The following is a 17,456-nucleotide window of genomic DNA, read 5'->3' on the forward strand; positions in this document are numbered from 1 at the left end:
TGTCATTACGCAGCCCTGAGGCACCACAGCTGAAAAGGCAAATGATCGCCCTTCGCTAGCCATTTTCCGTGGTGGCCTAGTGGTTAAGACACTGATCTTGGAAACGAACGTAGGAGTGAGACACTGTGTAAGTTCGAGTCCTGTGTGAGGTAGTTTCTCTATCACGCACGTAAAACAAAAACGTTGCGGTTCATTTCCCTTTTAATAGCGCCGCAATTATTTTGCCTTTTTTTTCTTTTCGATCATGCCTTTACCATTACCTTGAATGGTAAACGGTTGAGGGTCAATGGGGCCCTACTTCTTGCGTCTTTTGAGTTGGTATCCACTCATCTCATGAAATGAATGTGTTCTGTGAGAATCACTATAAAGTTAAAAGCAGGCAAAAATGCAGCCCTGGCCCCTCCATTCCCCCTAAGCCACACATTAGGGATGGGCAGCTGAGATGGGAATGCTGCCCAACTCCATGCCATCCACCCCGCTGTGCGCTGTCCCTATTGTGATGGCACCCAGGCTCTGGGCAGACTGGCTGTGTATGTACAAGGACGCACATGTGTACGCGCTCACTGGACGGTAGGATTAATAACGACACAGGAAACAAGGTGGCACACTCACACTGTGACCGCAGTAGTGTGTAATTTGTAGATTATTGGAGAGAGCGTGGGATCGGTTTGCTGTCCCACTTTATTGGCGCATTCCCTGGTTGATTCTTGTAGGCGCCCTGACTACAGATCAAACCTACAACCCTGGTGTACTGGGACGATGCTCTGGCCAACCGAGCTGCCGGGCCAGGGCCTGGTCCCGGGAGCCTTCAAAAGGGACTATGAGAGAGGTGTACATTTCTGATTTTCGTTCGTTCCTGTGCATTCTTTTAGTAAAACGTTTATTTTCAACAAGCTACAAATATGGCCACAGGTGGTATTTTTGTGAACCTTGAAGCCCATAGCTCCTGAGGAGCTACGGCTGGGCTTTAAAAGTTGAGCATCTCATGTTTCGTGACTTTGAGACACGTATATTTATTTAGGGTGAAACTGTATTGTTTGTAAGTCCCTGACTCAAAAATGTTTCAAAACCAGTGTCTTGTACTTTTCACAAGAACAAAGAATTTTAAGTACAGAATTCTCTTCTCCCTTTTCCATGGTTACCCAGGATTCCTCCGCTCTTCTCTACTCCAAACCAGTCGCCAAGTCTCACGGATGCCACTTTTAAGGTCCCAGGCCCTGCTGAACTGCAGCGCCACAGGCCTTGGCTGCACTGCTGGAGACGCTTCTTTTCTGGTTTCAGCTTTCAGTTCTCCCTAACACTACCCTCCAGTCTGCCTCCAACGAGCTTATATGCTATTGAGAGAGGACAGTGGACAAGTAATAAACAAGAGATGATTCGAAATAAAGGGGGTGATGGGAAACTATTGAGTACTCAGAGAAGGCCTCTGAATGGAGAATAGCAAACGCACTGTTGGCAATGTTGTCACCTTCAAAGGACTTCTTTAATATCTTGGCTGATACACGACCTACCTCGTAGGGTTGTGCGGAGAATGAGATGTTTACCTGAAGTGATTAGAACAGTTCCTGGAACGCGGTATGTGCTCTGCGAGGCATGACCATCAGTGACTAATATACCAGCTGGCCCTATTACTCAGGGTTTGTGTGCGACAATCTCCTCCCCAGATGTGAGCCCCCGAAAGGCTCACAGGTCTGTCTTTCATTCATAATGCATTCATATTAAGACTATTCCAAGCACAGTGCTAAGCCCTGGGGAATATAAATGACTGAGGTGCAGTGCGCCAACAACCAAAGAATCTTCTAGAATCCTCTAGATCGTTTTTACCTTCTGGGATTAGGAGCATATGCAGATCATTAGACAAGGGGGCCAACACTCGCCTAGAGGCTCTCCCTCCCATTTTAACACAACGCCCACTCCCAGGGAGGTCGCCTCAGAGCTGTAACTATCTCCACTGCAAAGGAGCAGACACACACAGCATGATGTACTGTTTTTAATGTCCACAGTTTATAATGCAGAGGCCAGAGCCATCTCCCAGATTGAAGTTTACAAATTCTCAATTGGCTTGTGAGGCCAGTAGGGATACTTCTTTTTGTCTAATTTGGTTTCTGGGAAGACTTCGTTCAAATCCTCTATGGTCATCTGATCAAATGGAATTATGTTCCTCATCTTCTCCAGCTGGAAGGCAGGCAAATATGTTAAGGGAAATAGGGCTGCAAAGATGCAAAAAAGAATCCAAGGCAGGTTGCTGCCACTAGGTGGAAGAGGCAACCTATCACAGAGGCCAAAGCTCGCCCTTACCTCCTTCTCATATTGCTCAATCCTGGCCTTTGAGAGAGACAAGAACTCAGCACAGCTTTTCACCTTTAAAAGAAGGGAGAAATTCCATTTTGAAACCAAGTTGAACTGTGCTGATCCTGAGGCTCCCAAGGTCTGCGAAGTCACGGAGCCAGACCGCCCCTGCTGCCTCGCTCTGGAGAATACGTGGAGAATGCCATGGCTACTGGGGGGAGCTCGCGTTGGGGGGGGCAAACTACAGCTTTGCTAAATGCACAAGGAAGCACACACAGGACGACCGGCTTATGACGACGGCAGGACCAGGGCCCCTCGGCCAGTTACTCGCCTAGGCAGCCTGCACAAGGCCTGTGCTTCATGGGGGATGGTTACTGAATGGCCAGGACAAGCCACCTGACCGCCAAGCTAGACCTCCCCTTGGTGGAGTCACCTGAGCTCCAACATCTGGCCCTTCAGTACTTTCAAGCACACAGTCTGGGATGTGAATACCACCTTTAGCTCATTTTCCTGCCCAACTCCTTAACTGTTTGTTGGGGCACAACTGACATGCAATAAAACGCACGTGTGTAAAGAAGACCACTTGATCAGCTGTGACATGTGTTCACCTGTGAAACCTGCCACAATCAAGAGAGAAAACAAATTGAACAGCCCCCTCCCTCCAATTCCTAGGCAAGTACTGAGGTTGCGTTTTCTAGAGTTTTATTTTATTGCTCCTTTTAGTTCATTCCACCCCAACCTAGTGACTAAGAAATACAGAGCTTTCAGGAATTAAGAAGATTTTAAAATATGTAAGAGCCTCAACTACTTACATCTTCTTTCTCTTCAGCATCCACCAGGGCACTGTATTTATCCTCTGGCACAGGAACCTTCAGGGCATTAAACTACAAACACAGGCACAGTGAGTTGTCGTTAATATATCCAGCAGCCCAAAGAAAGGGCTGCTAACCCTTATAGAGTGTATAAAAACACATTCTCCAATCCAAGAGGAAACCAGGATCAATCTGGGCGGTTGTAGTGGAAAAAACACCAGACAGGGAAAGGGAGATCAAGGTGCTCCTCAGCCCCGTCCAAAACCAACTGCACACCTTGGACAATTATTTATTACAATGAGCTTCAGTTTCTTCTGCTGAAAGGGATAGCAGGACTGGATGACCTCAAAAATAGCCTCCTAGAGCCTCTGATTGCTAAGGAAATTCTGGTTTCTTTTAAGTGGACCCCTGTGGACGAAGTGGAAGTGATGCTGGCATAACGGAGACAGAGATGGTCTCCTGGGAAGACCGCTCTGCTTCGTATTACAGCCCAGCACCGCAGGCCCTTGACAGGCTGACAAGGAATTACAGCTACAGGAGACACTACGGCAGGCAGCACAGAGACAGGGGAAGACAGTGAAAGAGTAGAAAAGATGGTAGTTTTTCCCAAGGGTGAGATGAATGAGAATTTTACCTTGACAGCCCTCTGGCCCCGATCAAGGCCGCCCTGTGCTGTCTCTTTGGATAAGAACCTGCCCAATGAACAGACCCTGAGTCCCTTGCACATATTCCATTCACCTTTAAATCAACTAATGTAAGACCTTTGGCCACACCCCCCTCTCCTGAGCTTCTTTGGGACCCAAGTGTTTGTTACCGCCACCCTTCCTTCCTGGCTGGGAACCTGCATGTGGAATGACCTACCCCGCCTCCCGTCCCAGCCAGAAGCCAGGTTACAGGGCCAGTGCTTTAGTTGCCTGAAGTCTCACCTTCTTCTCAAAGTCGTCCACCAAGCCGGCCTTCGCTATGTTGGCCTTGTAGTAAGCCCAGTCAATCGCCGGGGGATTCTCAGGTAGAGCAGCCAACCTGCTCACATGGAAAAGCGAAAGTTAAGACTGTTCTCTGAGCAACCGAAAATTCACACAGCAATTTCCCTGTTCCTTATTCCTGCAGCCTGGACCTGTCAACACGGTTTTCTCCAGGAGGAAAAAACACATTACTTTCGTCCAGTAACTTCATACACGGACTTCTCCATACTTTTTGTCGGAAGAGCATCAGAGAGTAACTGCACTTCACTGTTCTGTCTCCACCGACGTGGCAAGTACAGAGGCCGCCTCTCAGAAAGGCACTTACCTGGAGGTGAGTATCTCATTCCAGGATTTCAGGGAGTTAGCAACGGCCTTCTGGTTCCGGGGTATGATCTCCCCAAAAGCTACCCAGTCAATAGCTTTCAGAGCAAGTTTTCGCCCAGCCATCTTGAGATCCTAGAAAATAAAACAGCTCAGATCAAAGCAGGGCTCTAGGAGAGAAGGCCGTAAAGGTCCTCTTATTACCGTGAAGTGCTTTAAGAAATAGACCGGCGTCCTCTGAGTGTGTGGTGGGTGCATTAACTAAAGAAATTAGGACTGCTAACTCAGAAAAGGAGGACAGCTCAGCTTTTCAAATTCAAGGTGTGCAACCCGGCATATAACTATATTCTCTCCCCCTAAATGTTCCTCCTCCCATTCCGTGACTCCTAACTCATCCTGAAAAGTCCAGTTATCTAGCGTGTGTTCTCCATGTACCTTTGGAAATATTGCTAAAGTAATATTCATGCATTGCATAAAGTTAATTTATTTTAAATGCATTTCCACTCAGATTGTTTTATTCGCTGATTCTCCAGTGCACAGAACTGTACACACCCAAGTTCCCACAAGGTTTGAATAGCGCAGGCTCTGGACCAAAATCGCCTCACCTGAAAAATGGCGATAACATCAGTCCTGCTTACCTGAGCAAGGTGTTAAAAGTGCCAGATGAAATTGTGCACCTCAATTTGCTCTACTGCCTCAGGCAAACTGAGGGGCTCCGTATTCCCTTTCTATCAAAGTGGTAATACACCTGTATTGCTTACTCGTGTCTGGCTTGTCCCCTGCAGCACTAGCACATGCCCTGAGCATGACTAGCAACACCCTCAAAAGAGGTATTCAATATACATAAGAATGTGAGAAAAGATGGGAAGTGATTACAGCCATTTTTTAAAAAAATCCAAGACAGAATAAAGTGAAATCGTCAAACTAAATAATAATATCAGGGTCAGGCCTTAGGAGAAAGGCTGAAATGACAGCGGTCTTTATAGGCCACGGGGCGCATCGCAGCGGATCTTCCCCAGGATATTATTAGAAAGAAATTGTCCAACACCTGCCCCTTCCTTTCCTGCCCTCCCACGATTCCTTAGGTTTCCCGGAATGGAGGTGAAGGGCAGGTGCCTTTTAAAGACACCAGAGGAATAAGCTTCCTTCCAGACACCTTTCCAAGCCCCAGTAACAGGTAGGGATCATAAATGAAGGAATCTTGCCTATTACTTATTGCTGAACCCTATTACTTATTGACTGGAACCGGTCGTGCACACAGGAGGTGCTCAAGGACTATTTGTTCAAGGGGTATAGGAAGCCTGCAGTGAGAAGCTCCGAACGGTCCACACGCTCGAAAGCTGGGAGCCTCGGGAGGGAGGGGAAGGCGCACCAAGCTACATAAATATCTCCGGGTAACGTTTCTCCAGCCCCCAAATTGGACTGCTTAAGCTGGCCGCTCCGGAGGCGGCCTGGGCGAGACCAGGTTTGTGGAAGCGCCTAAGTCAGAGGGGACCTGGCCACAGCCCAGCCCCCGCGACCTCTCGCGCGGGGGAAGGAAAAAGGAAGGGAGCGCGGAGCCAAGCGACAGCAGCTACACCCGGGGCCCTCCGACAGCGGGGCAACCGCAGGACCCGACGTCCTTGGCAGGGTTGCGATAAGGGTCGGCGAAAAATTTGGAGGCGAAAGAGCAAAGGAACCCGCTGGACTCGGACCCAACGTCCCCAAACCTACTCACCTTCACCGACCCCGGCGCCCCACAGTCCACAGCAGCAAGTGACGGAAGTGGGTCACCGGAAAGTCTGCTCCCAGCCAACCCTCAGTCCAAAGGGCCGGGCCTCGCGCCACCGTCCGCCGCTGGGAGGAAGCTCTGTCCCGGAAGTCCCGCCCCCAAGGGCGGGCACAGCGCCCGCACGGTGCGGGTCCCCGGGTGCTGGTTGGGGGCGCTCCCGTCCCTCTCCCCGGCCCCACCCCCGCCGATGGGCCGGTCCGGCTCTCCCTGCCGAGAGATGGGCCGGCCCGGCGGCGCGCGGGCAGTGGCGGCGGCGGCGGCCCAAGATGGCGGAGCTGCAACTGGACCCGGCGATGGCCGGGCTGGGAGGGGGTGGTGGGAGCGGGCTGGGCGACGGGGGCGGCCCGGGCCGCGGACCTCCCAGCCCTCGCCCCGCTGGCCCCACGTCCCGTGGGCACGGCCGCCCGCCCACTACCGCGCAGCCGCTCGAGCCAGGTCCCGGACCCCCCGAGCGGGCAGGGGGCGCCGGCGCGGCCCGCTGGGTCCGGCTGAACGTGGGCGGCACCTACTTCGTGACCACCAGACAGACCCTAGGCCGGGAGCCCAAGTCTTTCCTCTGCCGCCTCTGCTGCCAGGAAGACCCGGAGCTGGACTCGGACAAGGTGCGCCCCGCCCTCGGGCGCGCCCCTGGCCTTTGGACCCCCTCGTTCCTTCTAGGCGCATCCTCAGATTGCTGCGACACGCTCGTCACAGGCAGGCTTTTGGAGTAGAGACCCCCTTTTCCCGACCCTTCCCCAGCCAGGCAGTTATTCTCGCCCATCCTTAGGCGCTCCCAGGGTTTCTCTCTGACCCCACCCTTCGTTTGGTTCTCAGCGATTCGTTCCCCAGACTGACCACCCACGAGAACCCACTCCACACCCATCTCCCAGCCTCTCAGGTCTGCATGAGTTTTTCCCTGGCCTCTTGTCAGCCCCTCCCTGTATGTGCCAGACGCATCCAGAACTGGGTCAGGGTGAGCTAAGGCATCCTTGTAGCTTTCTCGGACTTCCTCTAGGACCCTCTGCCGTGGGTGAAAGCCTGGGTTGCAGGATGGCTTCGACAGCCACAGGAAGTGCTTCTGGCGATAGCACACTTCCTCCCTGTGGTCGTGGTCCCAGCGCTCGTGTCTAGGAACAGCCACTGTTTTGGGTCCATATCTGAGATCAGATGCATTCCTTGGAAAGAGGTTACGTTTCCAGTGCAAACCTAACACCACTGGGTTAAGACCCGGGAAAAATGAAAACGAGAATGCCGTTGGGCAACGTGCATGGCTGCTGACCAAACTGGTGAGAGGGCCCGAGATGCTGCACCCATTTCCAGTTTGAAATGGGTTGTTTGACTGTTGTTTGACTTTTTTTTTTTTTTTAATTTACACGTTCATCTTTTAGTTCCCAAAATACAGGAATTGACCATTGCTCACACCACCTATATCCCATATAGAATTCAGCCTGTTACCTTGAAACAGTCTTGGGGTTGGGTAAAATTGATTTCATTTATTCACCTCTTACCTCTCCTCTCATAAACCTCAGATTGATGGAAACTTGTCCTAACTTTAAAGAGATTCCCAAACCCTTGCTTATAGAGGAATGTTTTGGGGTTTTTTTTATTTTTTTTAAATCTGCCCCGGCTGCCTTATTGCAGTAGAAGCTAGTTTATTGCTTCTTTTACTGTAAAGATGAGTAGGGTTAAAGCTGCTGAGAGCCAAGTCCTGTCAGTGCCAAGCTTCCTCTTGGCACAGAGCTGGGGTATGTGAGGTACAGCTGGCAGTGCAGACTTCCACTGATATTGGCCTTGAGCTCAGGAGTGTTGCCAATTAAACAGGTTTTCTTAGAATCAGGAATGTGATGTGGGGGCAATAGAGAATTCAGCATGTCCAGCTCGAGCAAAGATTTAAATCATGCAACTATAGCATTTCCTTCCTCCCTTCCTTTATAACAAACATCCCACAGAAGAATGTTGGTACTTGTTTCCACTTAAATATTTTAGAAGTTCAAGGAAACACCTAGAATAGATGACAGGACCGTACACCCAGAATACCCTACCTGAAATGATCTTGAAGCACAAGGTCATAGCGCTAGCCCTCTTGCCAGTAGTTTGTGATGAGCAAACGTCTAGCATAACTTGCCCTCCCTCTAACGAATGGTGACAGAGGTTGGAACCCTGTCCTGACTTGGTCTCAAAGCCCCACGGTGATACCCTTGTGTTTGGTTGGCAGGACGAGACAGGGGCCTACCTGATTGACAGGGACCCCACCTACTTCGGACCCATCCTAAACTACCTCCGCCACGGGAAACTCATCATCACGAAGGAGCTGGCAGAAGAAGGTAAGGATGATGTTTGAACCAGGCATTTTCAGAATTCAGGCTGACTCTGTTTCACAGCTTCGACTTCTGTTTGAGACTTTTATCAAGCTTCTGGGTTTACGAAGGTGAGCAGGGAGCCTCCAGTTACTGGTGGTGTCTGCGGGAGTCTTGTGTGAGGGAGCCCCGTGGGGCTCTGTTCATCCTCCTTAGTGAATGCAAAACAGGTAGCGCAGCTTCGCTGATGGCTGCGGGGGAATTTTTTTCTTCACTGCGTAATTGTCGGATCCCTTTTTACATTTGCTTATGTGCTAGCAGTGAATGTCCATAGCCTGGAGCAACACATTCTGACATTCAGTTATTTATATTTTCAATTTTAGTTTGAATTTGCAGCTGTAAGAAAATTCTAAAAGCTTGGCCTCGTTTCTTTTAAGGCCGGTCTCATGCCTCCTTGTAAATTGTTTCAGCTGACCTAATTCATTCTCCAGTTCATCGTCAGGTGCGTCATCTTTGGTTTTTAGGGCGCGGGGACTGTAAGTGGGTCTACATAGCTTTCTGAAAGTCTTGACTTGGTCTCGTTGGAGGCATTCCGTTGAAAACTGGGGCCTGTCCCTAAACCCAGCATACCCCGGCCGGGGAGCGTAGCTCTGAGGAAGAAGGCTGTAATGGCTGTGCGAGTTAATGAAGCGGCTGCAAAACACCTCTGTTTCAGCCAGTAACGAGAAGACTTGCTCTCTCTCTTTCTAATGCGCTCTTTAAAAAAAGAACATTAAACGCATACAGAAGTAATGGGCACAGCACAGTGAATTCCATGCACCCACCATCCAGCTTCTACAATTGCCAACTCATGGGTAATTCTGCTTCTTGAAAAGAGGAATCTTAAGAATCTTTTCTAGTGCCTTTTTTTAAACTTTTATATTGAAATAATTTCAAACTTAGAGAAAAGGGCAATAGTACAAAGAACTCCCTTTACCCATGTTCACCAATTTTTAACATTTTTTGTCGTATTTGCATTGTCATTCATTCATCCTTCCTCTCCTCCTCCTCCTTCCTCTCCTCTCTCCACCCCTCCCACAGTTTTATTTCTGAACCATTTAAGGATAGATTCCAGACTTCACTCCTTGGTACTTCAATGTGTATTTCCCAAGAACAAATATGTTCTCTTATATGACCACAGTGTAATTAACAAACTGAGGAAATGTAACTTTGGTAAATACTTTTATATGTAGGTTATTTTCCGGTTATGTCAACTATCCCAATAACGGCCTGTATAGTGAAGCTTTTTCCTGGAACAGGATCACACGGCCCATTTAGTTGTCCTGTTTAAGGTCTTTGCTTTTATTTAGCATGGGATTCTTTCCATGATTGCTTTTTATATTGTTCAAATAATAAGCATTCTATTAAATTTGGTCCACGTATGTTTACACACATGACCCATCCCGGTCATTTTTAGGACAAACTGCAAGCTCGGGAGTTATCCAGTGTGTGATTAGTTCCAGGAGCCAAGTGACATATGGGGAAGGTGTCTTGCAGCTAATGGGCAGGTACAGGGAGGGTCAGGGAAGGTGCCAGGTGGGAAACTAAGGGTGAAATGGAGTAAACAGGTCAGACCTTTCTTTCTGACTCATGTTGGGGAGAAGGTGATGGGTTCGCCCTAAACAGCAAAGCACCGTTTCCCGGGCTGAGGGAGAGACTAGACTTGCATTTGAAAAATGCTGTTCTCAGCAAGCACGCAGACTGCAGCCTTCCTTGCTGCCCTCTGGGGAATCCACGCACATCGCTAACTACCGTTCGGTCCTTGTTCTAGGTGTGCTCGAAGAGGCGGAGTTTTACAACATCGCGTCTCTTGTGCGGCTGGTTAAGGAAAGGATACGGGACAATGAGAACAGAACTTCACAAGTAATGGGTTTTGAACTTTCATGGGGAAACTTGTCTCAAGCGGCGCCCTGTCCGTGTGCCTGGCGTGATTAGGAAAGGCAGGTCTGCCCTCAGAGCCAGAGGCCGGTGTGGAGACACTGTCCGTCTGCCAGGCAGACAGCCTGCACTCCCCCAGACTAGTTCAGAACAAAACCATGGAGAAGAAGAAATGACAAAGAAAATAAAACAGCCTCGTGTCCCTTTAGAAGAATGGGGAGGTTGTGGCTACTTGCCATATGGCAATGGGAGGAGCCCACGGCACTTCAGGTCCCACACCTGTTCTCTGGGATGGAACATCTGTCTCCCGCCACATAGAGACCAGGCTAGGTCTTGCTTGCACCTGTTGGCTGCTCCTTCAAGGGTCAGCCTTTAATGTGTCAGCACGTCACATCCGGCCCCTGCCAGCCACCTGAAACCAGTCCCCTGGTGTAGACTTCAGAAGCTGCCTGTGAGCTGTGCTTCTGAGAAAATAGCACCAGCTTCTGTTTTTATTATGAATCCTAGACTTTGCTACTCACTAGCTATAGCAACAAAAATGAAACACACAGTTTGCCACCTAGTTTGAGGAGGGAAGACAATAGGGCCTACTCAGCTTATCTCACGTCGCATCATCCATCCACTGTGTGTCTTAAGTGGCCGCAGTAGCTTCTGTTAGGCCCGTGGGACTCTGACTACTAGAAATTTGGGCCTTCGAGAAGCCTGAGGTGTAGCAGGGGGAAGAGAGACTCCCTTTCCTGTGGTTAGGCTCTGCGTGTTGTACGGCCCCAGTGACAGGGTAGGGTCGGCCTCCTCCCTGACCGCGCGTCCACAGCATGGCCTGCCTCTACCCCACCAGACTCTAGTGGTGGAGGCTTTCTTGAGAGCTGATCTGCTGCGTGTGTAATTCTCCCGTGGTTATGAAGGAGGCGGAATGTTTCTTTTCCAAAGCAAAAAGTAGCTCCTCGTGTCTTCTGTGTTAGACTTTATGTATCAGAGTATTCTGGCTCTGAATGGGTTGTCTGGTTGAGGAGCCCACACCTCCAGTAAGAAAATGAATGAACTCTTGTCACGCTACATCCTGGGGCTTGCCAGGGTGGAAAGAAGGGCTTGTGCTTTGAGTTCTCCTGTGTGGCCGAGGGCCGAAGGGCTCCTTTACCGTTCGTTCAGAGATGCATCCCTGGTTGGCTTGCAGATTGCCGACGAAGGAGGATCCAGTGTCGCCTAGCCTTGGCCGCCTTGTATTTACGCGGCGCCTTTCCCCGTGGTGGAGATTTAAGAGCTTAGGTATTCGGAAAATGTGGCCTTACCCTCAATTTTCCATATTTAAAAAAAAAGCTTTTGCTCAGTACAGATTTTGATGGTGGCATGAATTCTGTGTTTTGAAACCATTCAAATCGTAGTACCTGAACATTCTAGTTCTTTACCATTTGGCTGATTCCTTGAGAGCATTGTGAGGTTTCTATCTGATGACAGCAATTTAGTTAATTAGTTCTAGATTCTGAAGGCTTGGGGACTCAGGCCCTGTTGGAAGCTTATTTATTCCAGGAACGTCAAGGCCTTTTGGATGTTAATTGGTCTCTCCACCTGTGAACGTCTGGAAGCAATGATTTGATGTGTTCAGAGACGCGCTCTTCTGCTTTTGTTGCACGTGGCTCTCGGGTGACGTTGGCTGTGTGTGGCTGTCTAGGTCTGTCCCTTCGAACAGGGGGTCTCCTTTACCTTGTCTGTGTTCAAAGGAGACCCACAAGGCAGATACTCAGGTGAAGCCCACGGTATGAGGTCCCGCCCCACCTTTTCTCAGTGACCTCCCATCTCTGTCTGGGGCGGCCACCGTCCTACCACTTTGCTGTCTCTGAGAATTCTTTTTGCTAAGCGATTAATCTTGGAATATCTGAGGACACCAGTGGTTTACTTTGGAAGAGGAAAATCAAACAGGCAATACGACGTCTTAAATACCTGGGACTCTGACAATCGTGGCCAGTACCACAGCTCTTCTGTGACGCCCTGACTTCTGTAATACAGAGCATCTGATTGTTTCCCAAGTGTGTAGTTAGAGCCACGTGTACATCGAGATCTTCAGAAGATTTGTCCTGCCCTGGCTGGTGTGGCTCAGTGGATTGAGCACTGGTCTGTGAACCGAAACGTTGCTGGTTCGATTCCCATTCAGGGCACATGCCTGGGTTGTGGGCCAGGTGCCCAGTTGGGGGCTGGTGAGAGGCAACTGTTTCTCTCTTGTACGATGATGTTCCTTTCCTTATCTGTCTCTTCCCATTCCCCTCTCTCTAAAAATAAATAAATTAAATCTTTTTTTAAAAGAGGTTTGTCCTATGCTTTACATGGAAGAAAAAAATTTATTCAAGATTATATTTATTTATTTTTAGAGAGAGGGGAAGAGAAGGAGAGAGGGGGAAACATCCATCAGTTGCCTCTCGCACGCACCCCAGGTCTGATCATTTGCTAGGGTGGCTCACAGAACTCAGGAAGGTGCTGTGCTTCCTGCTGTAGCTTATTGGAAGGATACGAATGAACAGCCAGGTGAAGAGAAGTGGGGCCAGGTTCTGAAGGGTCCTGGCCCAGGAGCCTGTCCCCAAGCAGTCAAGTTGTGTCTCCCGCCAGTGCCCGGATGTGTTCACCAACTTGGCAGCTCCCTGAACTTCATTGTTTAGGGGTTTGCAGGGATGTTTTGTTACATAGGCTTGATTGATTAAGCCATTGGTTTTCGGTTATTGGAAGCAATTGCCAGCCCCTCTCCCAGGCGTAAGTCAGAAGATGGGACCGAAAGTTCCCTCTCATCACGCTGGGTCTCTCTGGTGACCAGTCATCGGCATACAAAGGACACGTGTCACTCAGGAGATTCCAAGCGTTTTAGATACTTTGTGCCAGGAACCAGGGACAAACACCAAAGGTCTGTTGTTTGTCACACTGCCAGTCTGCAGCGGGAACGTGGCCACTTGACACGGGGACACTTTCAGGTAGCGTTGGCAGAGGGTGGACGTAGCCTGAACATCCGCATATGATGGCATTTCTATTTAATACGTTATTCCCACAATAAGGCATCACACTCAATGAACCAAAATATAATCTGCATTTTCAGCACGTGCCTCAGACATGAGCACCTTGAGAAAGTGTGGCTTTCTTGTCCAAAGTGATTTTACTCTATTTTCTGCTTAGAAAATAGATGAAATGTACGTGCATAATCCATCCTTCTCCACTTCAGAGTCACTCTCCCCACTGAGACCCTCCTTTCTTTCCTTGGACGAGCTTTTACCGGGAAACCGTAGTGCTGCTTACGGAGGGGGCGGAGGGTGGCCGCTGAGAAGAAAGGCCAAGCCAGCTCCTCTCGGGGCTGGTTGTGCAGCCTCGCCGAGGCTGCTGCGCACTGTTGTGTCCTTGGCCTCGTCCCCCAAGTCCGTTCCTGGTTGTCGCAGGGCCCCGTGAAGCACGTGTACAGAGTCCTGCAGTGCCAAGAAGAGGAGCTGACGCAGATGGTCTCCACCATGTCTGACGGCTGGAAGTTCGAGCAGGTACGTCTAAGCGACAGTGACCCCAGTGGCCCAGCCTGGGCGTCCGCACTCTTCAGACATTACCCCCCATGGAGCTCAGTAGGCCCCTTGTGGTCCTGTTCAGAAACGGGAAAAGGGAGCTGCTTGGTGTGGATTATTTGCTCTGCAGTACAGGATGAGTTGGAAGAGCTGAGAAGAATATCAGATCTCCCAGCTTCGTATCCAAAGTTTCGACTTGATTGCGTCCAGAGGGAGCCAGCTGGCCAGCTTGTTTGGGCTTGAAGTGCCTTTCTCTCGCTGTTGTTTTTCTCCCCCAGAGGAATTTTTTTCAGAAGTGCTTGCTGACACATTCTGGAATAATTACCTGAAGAAGACTGGGGTTCCCCTTTCCTTACCCCAGAGTCAGAGCGTTAGCATCCCGAACACACAGGTTCCAGCAAGACAGTGCGGTCAAACACGGAGTGTGCTCGCCGCCCCAGGCTGAGCGTTTCTGCTCTTTGAGCTCTGTGCCGGCGGCCGAGGTACCAAACAGCCGGACAGAGGCAGGGCTTTACCGCTGCCTTCCATCAGATGGCAGACTTGTTCCGTCCGTCTGTTGTGAATGGAGCGAGTGTGTGGTGACTGTCAGCAGGCCGGCCTATTTCCGTGTGCGTGTGAGAGGTCAGTTCACCTGCCACCATACGCTTTCCTTCTCAGAAGCTCCTTTCTGCGTCTCTGTCTTCAGAACCAGCCCTGGTGTTCCTCCCCCTTCGCTCCCACTGTAGAATCGGTTCTGCCCACGGGCGTCCTGCTCCTCCTTGGGTGCAGGCCGCCAGTGTGGCAGGCGTATTTTACCTGATTAAAGTCGAAGCAGAGGGTACTATAAAAACTTTCATAGAGTGTTCTTTGTGAAACCAATGAAAAATGTTTACCGTATTTCGCTCATCCTGGTAACGTCCTGTGGGAAACAAGGTGTGCCCCCAGTGACTCCCCAGTATGGACAAGGACGATAAGGCGCAGAGCGGCCGAGGCATCCGCAGCCTGGCCGTGCAGCCAGGCAGTCAGGCCCCCTGACCTGAGGCCCCGCGGGCTCGCCCGGACGACCTCGCTTTGGGCTCAGCTTCTCCTTCTGCGTGCGTGTTTCCTATTTAGAATTAAAGCCTGGAATCAGTTCACCAAAAACATTAAAACTACCAGCGGCATAAGGCTTGTGTCAGCTCTTCAGTGGTTCTCCTGGTGCTTCCCAGGGCCTTCCGAGTGCCAGTCTCCTGTCTGGGACTTCTGCTTACAGATGAGCCAGCTCTGTATGGGTGTTTTGGCCAAAGCGAGTATCCATTTTAATTCAGAGAAGCATTCCAGTTTGCCTCCGTGTTTGCTAGAAGGAGTGTGACTGGGTCAGTCCTAGCTGCTGCCCCCGGGACGCTGCGGCTGCCGGGTGAGGGGCCATGGCAGAGCACGCACTTTCCTTTGGGGAGGCCTCGCCCGGGACGCCCTGATGAGTAGCCGAGACCCAGGCCCCCCCAGAGAGCCCTTCACGCGGGGGGAAGCAAAGCGGCAGGGTCCGCTTGGGCGAATTCGGTTTGTGCGGCAGTGTTTTGGCGTCACTGTGTGCGCCGTGTCCTTGTTTCACCAGCTCATCAGCATCGGCTCTTCCTACAACTACGGCAACGAGGACCAGGCCGAGTTCCTGTGCGTCGTCTCCAGAGAACTGAATAACTCCACCAACGGCATCGTCATAGAGCCCAGCGAGAAGGCAAAGGTGAGAGGTCGCTTCGCCGGGCTGCCCGCCCTGGGCTTTGCCCGATTTCTTCCCGTCCCTTCTCAAGCCAGCTCTGCGTCTCCCCTTCATTTGGGTCTCTTGACGGGTGTAATTTAAATCAAGATTTACGGAGCAGTGAAAGGATTTTAGTTAGGAAACGTGACCCAAAGTAGGGCCGACCCTTCTAGCCTCTGTCCAATCAGCGTGAAAAAGAAAAGCTTATTGCCGTAATTACTCCAAGGCCCGACACTTGAAATTGGAAAGTTCTTTACCTTAATCATTTGAAACTGTTCTCCTCTCCTTTTCCTGCCTCAAGAGAAAAGGTATTTGTTTACCTTTGTGACTTCTTAGGTTACGGGAAACCTGTTGTGCGCTGTGCTCCTTGTCCTCCAGTGCCCCGCAAACACATGTGCGCACACCCATCAGTCACCTGGTGTGCCTGAATCGCTCTCCTGGCACCAGAGAAGTGGTGCCCGCTGCCCGGCGGGCCCGACATGCTCAGCTGGAGTCTTTCACAACCCAGGCGCTTTGGGGGGGGGGGGGGGGGGCGAGGCTCCAGTCCTGCCTTGCATCCTGGGCAGCGGGTCACTGCGCTGCTCACCGGCCCAGTGGGAAGCTGCACGTCCCCTTTGGGCCCCCCGCAGTCTGCTTAGCAGCCTCAGCCTAAAAGCAGTCTGCATCTAGTCCAGACCTCAGCCCCTGCCCCGTCTTCCACTTCCAGATTCTTCAGGAGAGAGGATCTCGGATGTGAGCTCCAGACCCCTAAGCATCCAGCGTAGCAGAGCGCCTCTGTGAAGGTCAGTCTTGCTCCTGTACAGTGACCAAGCTGCTGCAAAGCAAAGCTGAGCCTGGGCCCCTGTGGAGAGTTTCTGGTCAAACCAAAGGAACCCCCACCCCACCCACAAGAAGCTGAAGACAGATGCAACTTCCGGCTGCAGAACACCTTGTCAGAAACTGGCTTTGTTTTCTTACCAGTATTATAACAAATCTTTGCAACGGCATCCGGGCTGGGTTCCCAGCTGGAGCCCCTATGGGGAGCGTGGGGAGGAAGGCCAGCCCCTGGTCCATGCCTGCACTTCGGGGGAGCAGCAGCGAGCGAAGGCGGACTGTCCCTGAGCTGTACCGCGTCTTCATGTGAGGGCGCCACGGCAGGCGTGGGCAGCCAGCCGCTCTGTGACTCTCTTTCCCTTCCTTCTGTGCATCCCAAACTAATGTAGCAGGTGCAGAGGATTCTAGCTTCCGTTTGTCGAACTGAATTGAGGTTTTTGGAAGGAGGATAGAGTTGCCAGAGTGCCCCACATTCCTATGAACTAAGCCTCTGAGGAAGGGGAGGATGGAGCGTCCTTGCTTGTGGTTGGAGGTCGGGGATTGCTGCCCAGCGTCTGGGGCGTTCAGCTGCTGCCACATGCAGCTCTGCGTCATTTGTCTCCAGCAGCCTGGCCCCTCCAGGTGGCTTGCTGTCTTCCCAGAAGACAGTCTGGGGCAGGCGGCGTCCTGCGCTGAATCAGACAGATGGGAGCTTTGGGTGGTTGGTGTAACCGCTTCTGCAGCCCTTTCTCACCCTTCGTGGGCCCGTCTGCCTTTCCTGACTTTAAACTGGGAGGAAGGGACTTTGGACCTTCTGGTGGCTTGGGGTGGGGACAGCTGTTTCAGAGTAGCCAAGTGTGTAGCCAGGTGTGTTACGTGGTAGTATCCGAAGTGTTATTTCTGTGATTGTCTCTAGGAAATGCCTTTGACTGAAAGTGTGATACTTGTTTATGTCTCTCTGAGTTTCTGACCTTGGCAGTCCAGACCCACAGCCTTGTCAGTGACCCCACACCTTTCCCACTGGTGTGTGTGCATTTGCTGCGTGGTCTGAGGACTTCCCGCACCCCTGGCCCAC

The 17,456-nt window shown here is 51.0% G+C and overlaps 2 protein-coding genes across 3 annotated transcripts; one reads left to right on the forward strand and one right to left on the reverse strand.

Moving 5' to 3' along the window:
- Positions 1–1,975: 1,975 nt before the first annotated feature.
- Positions 1,976–6,689, reverse strand: ATP5PD (ATP synthase peripheral stalk subunit d). Of its 2 annotated transcripts, none has more exons than XM_053910925.2 (6): positions 6,668–6,689; positions 4,392–4,522; positions 4,028–4,124; positions 3,102–3,173; positions 2,299–2,361; positions 1,976–2,175 (listed from the first exon to the last, which is right to left on the reverse strand). In XM_053910925.2, exons 2-6 carry the CDS (start codon positions 4,511–4,513, stop codon positions 2,044–2,046), a joined length of 486 nt encoding a protein of 161 aa, XP_053766900.1. In that variant the 5' UTR covers positions 4,514–4,522; positions 6,668–6,689; the 3' UTR covers positions 1,976–2,043. The 2 variants fall into 2 exon arrangements, with proteins under 2 accessions (XP_053766900.1, XP_024409673.1); XM_024553905.3 differs by lacking the exon at positions 6,668–6,689 and adding an exon at positions 6,105–6,262.
- On the forward strand, positions 6,386–16,372 carry KCTD2 (potassium channel tetramerization domain containing 2). Its single transcript, XM_024554020.4, has 6 exons — positions 6,386–6,760; positions 8,353–8,461; positions 10,245–10,336; positions 13,762–13,857; positions 15,449–15,574; positions 16,296–16,372. The coding sequence occupies exons 1-6, from the start codon at positions 6,425–6,427 to the stop codon at positions 16,323–16,325; spliced, it is 789 nt and encodes a 262-aa protein (XP_024409788.3). The 5' UTR covers positions 6,386–6,424; the 3' UTR covers positions 16,326–16,372.
- Positions 16,373–17,456: the final 1,084 nt, after the last annotated feature.

Source organism: Desmodus rotundus, chromosome 9 (assembly GCF_022682495.2).
Source record: "Desmodus rotundus isolate HL8 chromosome 9, HLdesRot8A.1, whole genome shotgun sequence".
In the NCBI taxonomy this organism is placed as follows: Eukaryota; Metazoa; Chordata; class Mammalia; order Chiroptera; family Phyllostomidae; genus Desmodus; species Desmodus rotundus.